Below are 12,310 nucleotides of genomic sequence, written 5' to 3' on the forward strand. Positions count from 1 at the left end.
TTAACACAAAATAACTGTGTGATTCTGGAGGTTATCTAGATCTCCCCCGGATTTCTACAGTTCTGTGACATACTGTGGAGTCCCTGAGTGGTGCAAGTGGGTAAGTACGGGACTACTAACCGAAAGGTTGGTGGTTTGGACCCACTCAGATTGTGCCTCAGAAGAAAGACCTAGTGATTTGCTTCTGAAAGGTCACACCCTTGAAGACCCTATGGAGCCATTCTACTCTGCACACACGGGGTCACTATGAGTTGGAATCAACTGGTTTTACCGGTAATGTATTTTGAAAGGAAAGAGATTGATATAGATTCCTTTGAATCAAACAGTTTCAGTGAACGAAGGCACTTCAGAGACCATCTAGTTTATAACTTGCACAAGGTCGCAGGCTAGTTATTAATGGAGCCCAGGTCTGGGACTCAAGGCTTTATACCATTTCTATTTTGCTCTGTACATTTTCTTCTTCTTTACAACATTATTTCTTACAGAAGAAAGAAATGTGAGACATAAGGGCCACCCACCCAGAGATTACTGTAGTGTGATAGAACCAGGGCTTGAAACCGGTTCTTTGCCATTCAATCATGGCCAAGGAAGTGACACCAGAATAGACCTGAATTGTTAAAATTTGGGTGAACCAGAACAACCAGAATGGGTAAAATTATGGGTCAGAGTCCTTCAACAAACTTAATCTCGCTCTTAAAAAACAAGGGCAGTGTACATGTTACATAGCAACCAAACCTCTTGCCGTTGGATTTTGCACAGTCAGAAACAGAGGTGCTGAGTTCAAAGGTGGTGGCCCACCACTCTGCTCTGTATGTCACGCTCCTCAGTCCTGGCAATAATCCAGTCTCACACATTAGGCTCCTGAAAGGGCTCACTACACCTCTTCTGAGTCTCCTATTCCAGGGCTCTGACCTGTAATTTTTCCCCATCTGGTAATGGTTCTGGATCACCCAAATTTTAAAAATTCAAGTCTGTTCCAGTTTTGCTTCATATACCATGACCTAACTGGTTCAAACCAGTTCAAGACCCTACATAGAACCCTTGCGAAAGTCTGAATCAGTTTTATTCATTATATCATCACCTCTTCATTCCAAGAGCTGGACACACAGCTGGTGTCCAGTACCTCTTTCCCCTCTGACGGTTCCATTTTTCTAAAATCACTACAGTGGATGGACCAGCAGTACAGGTTTATGAATTTTGACCTCTGGCTGCAGAAGCTCCAGGGCAGAACTAGCCAGTGAACAGGAGACTGAGGCTCATAAAGCATTGGAGAGGGTGTGGGGAGCTGGAAAAGAAGAGCTGCGGGGGCTGAAGACATAGAGAAAAGGGGAAATGATGCCCCTAACTCTCAGAGGAAAACATACCACCGTTAGAAACCTGGAATTAATCTAAAAAAAAAAAACGTGAAATAAAGTCAGTGTTCTATTTCAGTGGTTCTCATACATGGTTGAGTATTAGCATCACCTGGGGAGCTTTTAATGCCCATAGCACCGGAGCCTTAACCTTCAGGTCAATTGAGTCAGAATCTTTGGGGTTGGGACCCAGGCATTGGTAGTCTTTAAAATGACCCTTTCTACAAAATCACGAAGAGACTTACTACCATCTACAAAATTTTCTGCCTGCTCTCAAAAAGTTTTAGTCGTGTAGGAGCCATGCTGCTGCAGGGCTAGGGCCTGGTGACCTAGAAGAGGAAGCCTGGAACAGAGGTACCCAACATTTTTTCAGAAATCTTAAAGGCAAGGCAATGAAGGAAGACCTTCACCTAAATTGTCTACCTTTTCAGTGATCAGATAAAAAACATTCTTAACTTCCTTTTCTTTCATAACAAACATTCATGACATGACTATTGGGGGTGTTGGCAGGAGAGAAAATTTTAAAAAGTTAATAAAAAATGAGGTGCCTGTCCTTGCTTAACTCAAGGTGCTCGCAGTGCAATGCTCTAAAAAAGCCACTAAGCTGCCCATTAAGAATCTGGACTTTGTCAGCTGAAGGAGACAGTCCTGTAACATAAATCAGGCACTCTGACAGAGGTTGTGAAACAGTAATTTTACCTCACTTCCTCAATTAGAGCCCTGGTGACACAGTAATTAAGAGTTCGGCTGCTAATCTAAAAGGTGGGCAGTTCAAATCCACCAGTCACTGCTTAGAAACCCTAAGGGGCAGTTCTACCCTGTCCTACAGGGTCACTATGAGTCGGAATTGACTCAACAGCAATGTTTCTTTTTTCCTCAGTAGTATGTTCAACCTACTATGTGTGGCTGACAGCATACCACCAACACTGAGATATCCAGGAAAAGATGGAAACAGGCTAAGCAGACATTTCCACACAGAATACACATTAATAAAAATACCGAATGATAACATCATGGAGTTAAAAAAAACACCCAGCCATGCCTTGAACAAATCAGGCCAGGCCTAATGAGATTCAGATGGTAGGCTTTACCTGACTTTACATATTCTGTTTATCCTATTCTCTCTCTTTGCTTGGTGTTCTTGAAAACCTGTGAAAATGAGTAAGTTTTCTTAAGATGAATAAAGAATATGGAAACAGGATCTGGGAGAAATCACAAGAAGGATGAGGAGAACAAACAATGTATTTCCTTTTAGGGTCTCCCTGAGGTAGGCCTGTTATAACACAGGTTTAGAAAGAAAAATCAATAAGGTTTTTCTCCACATCATCTCTCTGATACATGGTGTTTTTTTCCTGCTTTGAAATAGAAACCATTGCTCCCAACAGAAGCATGTTTAAGCGAAGTAGACTTTATCCTTCCCAGGGAGGAGAAAGGGTTAAATAAGAGCAGTGGCCCCTGCAGACCACAGCTGGGTCAGAACCTGCCACGCCATCCCTCCACTTCCTCTGCCCATACCTCCTGGTTTTTTTCCTTGCCTTCCTTGTAATTCTCCCAGGCTGGGGGTGCCCAGTGATGTCTACCCTCTTTCTCGGGAGATGAAAGACAAAGTTGCAGAAAGTGTTTGGTTCTTCTCTAACATCCCAAATATTTCAAGACAGGCCTAAACCTTGAAAGAAATGGAAAATTTTGAAAACCGCTTCAACCACTTCCCATGTTCACGAATAAATATCTCCTTATCAGACTCAAATAGTTTTACATTTTAAGCAGTGAAGAATTATGAAGTAAAGGTAGAAATGTTAAGAAATTTAGATTAAACTGAACTTCACTGCTGTTTGTTACTTGGGAGTGTTATTGCTAATTTACCAAACAGACGGGAGATAATCAGGAAGATTTCAAAGCTGATGGCAAAGGAAGACCCAAAAGCTTGGTTGGTTTTCTTGTTCCCTCTTAGCGTTTTCTATTCATTTTCTATTTTAGAATTAAAAAAAAAAAGTCATTCATTCCACAGATACTAGATGACTCTTTGTGCCTGGCACTACCAGTGAGGAAAGGTATACACATAAGGGATTGAGAAAATAAGTATGGGAAGTTTTGTGTGGACCAAATTACTCAGGAAAATCATTACTAAGGTTGCTTTTAAGCATCTTAAAATTTATTTTTATAACCCAGCCTGATTTGGTGATAAGAGTACTATATAAATTCCTTACTTGTTTTCTATTCTTTTCTTAATTAAGGTAGCAATAGAAATGCATTAAATCATCTCAGTAGCCCTTCACATACCCTGGCATTCTCCTTCCTATTCCATCCAATTACACCTACTTTCTGCCATTTGCATGTTAACATCAATTAGTAACCACTTCAACTTGTCCTATGTAAGCTTAGAAGGTCTTCTCTATTGAGCCTGCACCTACATTTCCACAATGAAGTGACTTTTGTGGGAAAGAGATGGGAAATTACTCTCCTCCCGAACTCAGTTATCTTCCCCAGCCTCTGGGGGGTGCAGGAATGTAGGATGTAAGAATCCAGACAGACTCATCCCAGCGTCCAGGACCATTTATTTCCTCTCATCTAGTCTTTCCTCCCATCACCATTGGGGGCCACAGGGAGGACCACCATATGGCTCCACGCGGCCCCATATGGCTCCATCTCCCTAAAAGGGGCGCTCAAGAACATAAAAACGCTGCAGTATACTTTTATTGCTGCCCCTTCTCATTTTCCTCCATCTGTCTTCCATATGGTTTATGTAACTATTAGGTTCTTATACACACAGGCCTTTTATGATGAGGGCTGCCAACCTGACCAAGATAAAAAAGTAGACTCCACCTCTGTCAGTGACAAGGGGCCTTGAATACTTTAAATATCTGATTCACTTAATATTCAAACTAGAGCAAACTAATAATCACTTTTCTTCAATTTGCACATGAAATTTATTTTATTTTTATTATATTTCTTTTAATTGTATCAACAAAACTCACATGATGGCTTTTCTGTTGTATTTTCAAGTGCTTAGTTGAAGTTTTGAAGAACTACACATGACTCGCACTTAAGTATCTCTATGATTCACATGTCAAGCACTTTCTCCAAAACTGACTCCCCCCCAATAAAAGTCTCATTTAATAGGGAGAAAAAGTGTTACCATTTTTTTCCTCAGATGTCTCTGTAAAAATCTGAAGTTTCACAAGTGCTCTACCTCAAACTATGGAAATGAACTAGAACCAGGTGAGCCTGACCCCAACTGGCCCCTTCCTGCCCTGCTTTTGGTGGTGCTACAAGGGTCAAGCTACTGAGTCCTGAGCACATGGCTGAAGTGATATATTTGATGCCAGCGTTGGTATAACTGAGGAAAGAGTGGAGTGAAAGTCACTAGGCACCACATATATCACCATTTCCCAACAACCACAGGCAACTACTGGCATCAGCAACAGTAATGACGGTGATTTTCCATTCCCAGTGTTAAATAGATGGAACGTGCTAATGGGCACCCGGGCCATTTCTCTCAAAGGTAAAAGAAAACAAGCTAGTGACAAATTCTAAAAGAAAGTAAAAAAGAAATCAATGTAGGCCTAGTGTTGGCTTTAATAATTTCTATGCTTAATAATATTAACTAGGCACAAAGTCTTATATTAAAATAAGCAAACATTCAGCCTTCCCAAAACTCTACCCATGTTTAAAGACGTCCTTTCCGTAACAGACAACTAGCCTGTAATCTAGTCCTCACCACCTGCGTAAAGCAGTCTGGTCATCAGCATATGGAAAATTATACCCAGTTCCAGGATGATCATACCTGATGAAGCAGAACATGAGAACAGTGCTCAGATACACAAACTATTAATCTGTAGAATACAAAAACAACCCGACAAATGGCATGACAATACGATTTTTCTTTTAGCTTATTTTTTATGCATATAAACGACAACCATTAATTTTCTCCCAAAACATAAGCAAAATAAGGCATTTATTTGAATTTTGAGGTTCAAATTATGACTGTAGGATACACAATTGGGTCATTTTTCTGTTTTTTTAAAAATACCAGTTTAGATATTTCACACATCCTTCTTTTTCTCAATATCCTTTAGAACGCAGTAGAGACCCAGACATCAATTGTGTGCAGACAAAACTACTGGGACACAAGGAAACTCTTGCTTCCACTTAATCTGTCAATTTACACTACCTTCTGTACGGTAAAAACCTAAGGGGTTTCCCTGCACTAATACAGTGTACAACCGCCTTTTCTTGATGTAGTCAACATATTGCAAACTGAGGCCATCACAGGTGCTATGGTGGCTGCAAAAAAGTGCATTTTAACCAAGAGATCAAGATGCAGAATTCAAGCTGCAGCCTAGAGGCCTATTCATGGGAATAATTACTCCAGATTGGAACAAATTACAAATTCTGGTTAAGAAAAGCTAGTGCTCTCCCTTCTGTGATAAAGGAAGTGTGAGTAAGTCATTTTGTAAATGAAGTGGTAGTGTTAACCAAAAATGGATGGATGCGAAAGCTAAATGGATATTTTGCTCCCAGATTAAATAAAAAGGACAAGAAGTCCGATCAATAAGGCAAGTGAATTATAATGTCTGCTGTGAAAAAGCTGTAAGTAGTATATTCTGCACACCAGGGCTTGCTCTGAGCAGGCAGTTTAAAGACACTTGGAAAAAAAAAAAACAAACAACAGAAGTTGCTGCTGGGCATGTAGTTGCTGAGTAGTTGCATTAATTGTGGACATTTCGGCAGGGAGGCTACTCCCCCCAGCTCAGCACTTCTGAGATATTAGGTGAACGCTTGCTAACTACCCTCCCCCGCCCCGTCCCCACACATACCCCTTGAATTTCTTCACATTGAACACTGTGTCTCGCCAACTACCTTTAGGTGAGATTTGGTAAAAATTGCCAAAGAAGCAAGATCATCTGCCTTCACGGAATTTTCTCTGTAGAGCCACTTTCCAGGCAGCTGTTTGGGATCTACATGTGTCCATTTACTGGATTAAAACAAAATGACACAGGGCAAAGGGGGAGCCATACAAAGCAAAAGCTATTTCCACCCACTCTGGTTTGGGCTAGCAGTGGGAGCCTTGCCCCTAACCATACTGACATGAGCGTCAGCTGCTGTGAGTCTGGAAGCAGGAGACCTGTGCCTTACCTGTTTCTTTGTCCTGGACTTCTTCCAGGTGCAAGTCATTCAAAAGATGCTCCAAAATCTTCTCCGGCGTCCCGGACACCACCACGTATCTGTCAGAGAGCAGAGAGTCCACTGAGTCATCCTCAGTGGAAGACTGTGAGCGGCTGCTCCATTCATCGTCCTCATCCTCCTCATCAATGTATTTGAAATAAGGCACATCGAAGGTAGGCAAGGGCAGCTCTCGGTCTGAGAGCGCCGCAGGATCCTTCCTCTCTAAATGAGGGTCAAAGACCCTCAGCCGGGAGCTGCCCATTGTGAACAGTTAGTAACAAAGGCATCCCCTAAAAGCTAAAAGATCTTGCCATCTCTGTCCTTTCTCGGGGAACTGAATCCATCTAGCTGCTAAGAGCTCTGCAGTCAGCTTGAACGCTCAATAGGCGGAGAGAAAAGAGAGGGAGGGAGGGAAGAGGAGGCAGAGGGAGCAAGTGAGATGGAGCAAGAGGAGGGAAAGCAGGCAGGGAAAAGGAAACAGGAGCACGTGCCTCTGAGGCTGCAGGGGGGATCTCTCACCTCCAATCGTTCTCTGTACTCCCAGACGTGGGGGCTGGGCCACCGCCGGGCACTTTTTTCAACACCAGGACGTTTTGGTCTTGCTCTTTAACTTGAACAGTCGTGACTTCATCATCTTGCTTTAATTTCGGATGGCAGTGATGGATGGAAGAAGGAAGAGGAGAGAGAAAATGAAAAAGGGGGAAAAAAGCTAACTGAACTTACATTTTTTGGAGTTGCTTTACATCATGATTTCTTTGAAAGACTCAGAATCAATGAGAAGCCTGGTGAAGAATCTACTTCTAACGGTACAGTATCCAGGATCAACTTTTATGGAGAGGGACATGAATAAAGGAAACGGGGGGCGGGGGGGAGTGGGGAACTCAGAGAATTCATTTCAAGAACTACCTGAACAATTTGAATTAGACAATCCAAAGTTTAAAGTTTCAAAAAGCACAAAATACTAACTGAATATGTACTATATAATCTCTTTTACCTGGCTAATGCCTATTAAACAATCACTTAGGCTATTAAAATTACAACATTATTTAAACACTAAAACAATAAGCAAACCATACTAAGTAGTTGTAGATACACATTCATTTACATCACAGCCTTACATTAAAAGGTGGGCTAAAAACGACCCATTCAGGGTTTTTTCCACCCCAGGTTTCAGAGGGCCTTCAAATTTATCATGCACTTGTTTTGCCAGAGTAGAAGCAAAAATGGATCTCTAGTTAGATTCTCATCTAGCTGAAATTTGTATGTCATGGATGAGTGCACTGACTTCCTTCATCTCAGTTCCTTTTAAAAACGGAGAGCAGCCTGAACAATCATTCATTTCTGCTCACACAGCTTCCACAGTCCCAGTGAGTGTGGCCGCTGACGTGGCACTGTCCGTGGGGAGGGCCTCACTGCTGACCCAGCAGGGTGAACTCAGGCTCTGAGTGATGAGTGCTTCCAGAGAGGTTAGTGTGAAATCCTCCCAGAGTGTGACACCAAGTCAGTGCAAGGGCAGCCCAGGGAAGAAAGAACAGGAAAGGCGCATAAGAAAATCTAGCTTCTGTAGTTCTGATGATTTTGACAAAAGATTAAAGCAAAAAAAGTTGATTGCAAGTAGGCTTCACTTTAAAAAATGATGTCACTTCTTTTAAAAGTGAAACATGTCCTAGGATTTCTAATACGTTTCTCCTATTTAAAAAAAAAAAAAAAACCCAACCCATTATCATCAAGCGGATTCCAACTCATAGCGACCCTATAAAAAAACAAAACAATCCAGTGCCATTGAGTCGATTCCGATTCATATAATTATAAAAGGTTAGTTTTCCTCAATGGACAAAAAGTACGATATTCATGGTGGAACAATTTGGAAAAGGACAGCAAGAATGACTGCAGAACTTGAAGAATGTAGTCAACGTTACTGAGTTGTACATGCAGAAATTATTTACATGGGGTACGTGTTGTTAAGTATATTTTCATGAGGAAAAAAAAAAAGTACTATATCCACTGCATCTTATTAGTCAGTGCCACAGACCTATCACGGGTGTCAATGTATTTTATTCACCTTTCATAAGGATAAAAACCAAACCTGTTGCCATCTATTCCAAGTCATAGTAACCCTATAGGACAGAGAAGAACTGCCCCATAGGGTTTCCAAGGCCATTATCTTTATGGAAGCTGACTGCCACATCTTTCTCTTGTGGAACACCTGGTGGTTGTGAACCACCGACCTTTCAGTTAGCAAATGAGTGCTTAACCACTGCACAACGAGGATTCCTCCTTCATAAGGATAAAAAACCCAAATCTGTTGCCTTCGAGTCGATTTCGACTCATAGCAACCCTATAAGACAGAGTAGAACTCCCCCATAGGATTTCCAAAGAGCACTGGAGGATTAGAACTGCTAATCTTTTGGTTAGCAGCCGAGCTCTTAACCACTGGGCCACCTAATCTTGCCACAATTGCCAACAAATCAGTGACAGAAATTGGCATTTCAGTGCCTGGTGTCCTGATTCCTAAGACAATGTAGGCACTTAGTCAATTGAGTCTCCAGGATTTTCTTCACAACAAAAAATATTAGTCATTCTAAACAGTAATACAATTTTATGATCATTCTGTTTTAATCTTTTAGTGGCAAATAATTTTACTATGTAAAAATGATGTATTACATTTCAGCAAGGTCAGACACGCAGCTACTATGGCAATTAATGTTGGATACTCATTGTTAAACTCCCCAAGGACATCAGTGTGACTCTGGTAACATGAATACCAATGTGTAATTGCTATCTTTCATTTCTCCAAAGGGTTCTTTTGTTATCCATGTGGCTGGAGTGAAATAAAGTGGCTGGAAAGGGAGGCACATATTGACAAAAAAAAAAAAAAAGGCAGACTGAGGGTCTGAGATACACGGATACACAGAGACCGACAAATAATTCAGTAAACAGTAGATACGAAATGACAAAAATCTTTCCCTGGTTTCCTCTAATAGTAAGCCAATATTCATTCTATATGAGTCTGCTGTCATCCTGAAGTACATTTTACATTCTACATGCACGTGATCTATGGCATTATTAACTTCCACGAATGACGCACATACATATGAATGGGAAAGGCCTCTCTAATGTCTGTGTAACTCACATGTATTACATGGCTGTGCACAGAGCGGCCACACTCTGCTGGGCAGGGGAAGAGCTGAATCATATTGATATACTATCAATAGCATCTTATGTCATTGGGATGGTTTCCATTTAGAAAATCTGTTAAAAAATAAAGAAGGTAAAAAGCAGAAAAATCAATGTAAAAAGGGAGATGTAAGTTACCTAAAATTGCCGTAAAAAGACAATAACCCAATATATTATACCTGGCTCTCAAGGAGGAAGGTGAAATTAATGCCTCCTGACCCATGTATCCTTAACTAATTACTCCTGCTAAAAAAGAGCAAAAGTACCACCAAGATGCAGCTCCTGTCTGGAGAGATGTGAAGGCCAAGGGGGACAGAAGTTGGCTGAATGGACACGGAACACAGGGTGGAGAGAAGAAATGTGCTGTCTCATTAGGCGTAGAGCAACTAGGAGTATATATCCACTGCCGTTGAGTCGATTCCGACTCATGGCGGCCCTATAGGACAGAATAGAACTGCCCCATAGAGTTTCCAAAGAGCGCCTGGCGGATTTGAACTGCTAACCTCTTGGTTAGCAGCTGTAGCACTTAACCACTATGCCACCAGGGTTTCCAACTAGGAGTGTACAGCAAGGTGTATATAAGGTTTTGTATGAGAGACTGACTTAATTTGTAAAATTTCACGTGAAGCACAATAAAAATTAAAAAAAACAAAAACAAAAAAACAAAGTATATCCAACTGATTAAAAAAAAAAAAAGGTTCTAGGTATAAAACTCCATTCTGCTGCTTGCTGGGTTAAGAACAAAAGTATTAAGAGAAATAATGATGGGAAATATGTTCAATGATGAATACTTCATAATGTAAAGCATTAAAATACTTAGTTCCTAATTTTTTACTCAACAAATAGTGAGGACCTCCTTTGGGAAGGCATTGTGTTGGGCACTAAGTGGTAAGCCGAGATGAATGCCACAAGCTCCCTGACCTTAACTGATAATAGGCCCAATAACAACATACATATAGCTGGGTGAATACCCTAAAATGAGATGAATGTAAGAGACAATCCCAAAATAGAACCTATGGAATTTGATAATCAAAGATGACCATGAGTTGCTGAAAGGACGGGAATGCCAATCAGTCAGAAATTGTAGGAGGAGGACCTGGTTCTGGTGAGACTGATTAACCTGGTTTCAGAAATCTGATGTGCTCAGGAAATGTCCTATTGTAGATGCTTAGCAGGCAGTTAGAAATAAAGAACTAAATCCCTGGGAAAAGGTCAAGGAGAGAGACAAATTTATGAGTCATTCAAGTTTTGGGAGTAGATGAGATTGTTAAGGGGGAGCAGAAGAGAGAGGGAACCATGAAAACAAGAGAGATGGAAGAAAAATACAAAGAGGAGGGGAAGAGATAAAAAGAGTGTGTGGCAGACTCATGGAGAAAACCTACTTGTAGAGATTATGAAGACAAAAACCAAGATGAGCCAAAAGAAAACTTGGAGAGTTCTGTATCAGGAGGTTCAAGGAAAAAGCTCATCTGATGTGGTAAGGTTTACAAAGATGGCAAGTCTAAGAAAAAGTGATGATGAGATCATGTAAGGTCAGTGGGTGAGATGTTAAGTAACCACAAAACTTAAGGTGTGAATGAATGAGGAGGAAGTAGGCAGAGTCAAGAAAGATCACTTCCTAAGAATTTCTACTGCCTCGGAATTTCATTTTGAAGGGAAGGAGTCAGCATGAAAAGACTGTAAGACTGAGGGGGAGGAAACAAGGTGAGGGGGGGTTACTGAGAAGAGCTGACAGGATCAGAAATACAAGTGGAAAGGTTAGGTCAGAAAAGGAAAGATAATTCTTTTCAGAGAGGATAAAGGGTGTAAGAATGGGTGGAGATTTAAAAAATAAAAATAAGGGAACATGGAAGTTGAGATAGATCATGTGAGATGGCCTTCCAATTTTCTTAGTAGAGTATAAATTGAGACCATCTTCTGGAAGGAGGGTGTTTGAGGTGAAGCTGGTGGCCTAAAGGGAATGATACTATTGGAAAAGTGACCTCAGAGGGTACAACAGGGAATAAAAAGATTACCACCCCCGCCCAAAAAAGGATTGCCAGGCAGCAATGTAGACTTGGGCTAGAAAACACATTGATAGCTTAATGACTTGCTGCTGAAGTGCTCATAAACCTGAGAGGGGAATAGTGAATGATGAGGCACACCTAGGATAAGGGACTGGCAAAGTGGGAAGCAACTGAAGGTACCAGAGGAGAGAGAACTGGGGGTGACTATTAGCACCTCATGAAAACTGCTCATCAGTAGTACATGGTGTCTGTCTGGTCAGGGAAACAAGTGAGCCAAGAAAGAAGCTGACAAACTGGGAAAACACAGAGGTGCTGAGGATAATTCCTCTCATGCACTACAAGAGCAGGCTGAGTGGTGGAGGAGGAGGAAGGCTAAGGAGGCTTTGATCAAGGGGAATATCTGAGGTAAAGCAGTTCTGGTGGTGAAGACTGAGAAAAAGAAAAGGAGCCTTTGACATCCAGGAGATGGCCCAGCCTTCACAGCAAGGCCTTGGGGCTCTTCAGCTGAACATAAACAGTTTCACAGAATATCACCTCACACAAACCAAAGTCCTATAAGTTCTTTCTAATGCCCTCCTACTTAGCGATACCACTTGTGGCTCCCTATGG

The 12,310-nt window shown here is 41.4% G+C and overlaps 1 protein-coding gene across 2 annotated transcripts in view; it reads right to left on the reverse strand.

Moving 5' to 3' along the window:
• Positions 1-12,310, reverse strand: part of RAPGEF5 (Rap guanine nucleotide exchange factor 5) — a 274,113-nt gene that overhangs the window by 73,833 nt on the left and 187,970 nt on the right. For both annotated transcript variants that reach the window (XM_064290063.1, XM_064290064.1), the window contains 2 exons: positions 7,038-7,156; positions 6,489-6,577 (listed from right to left, as the gene is read on the reverse strand). In XM_064290063.1, coding sequence (XP_064146133.1) covers positions 6,489-6,577; positions 7,038-7,156 — 208 coding nt within the window. The remainder of the gene's footprint in view (positions 1-6,488; positions 6,578-7,037; positions 7,157-12,310) is intronic.

Source organism: Loxodonta africana, chromosome 8 (genome assembly GCF_030014295.1).
Source record: "Loxodonta africana isolate mLoxAfr1 chromosome 8, mLoxAfr1.hap2, whole genome shotgun sequence".
Taxonomy (NCBI): Eukaryota; Metazoa; Chordata; class Mammalia; order Proboscidea; family Elephantidae; genus Loxodonta; species Loxodonta africana.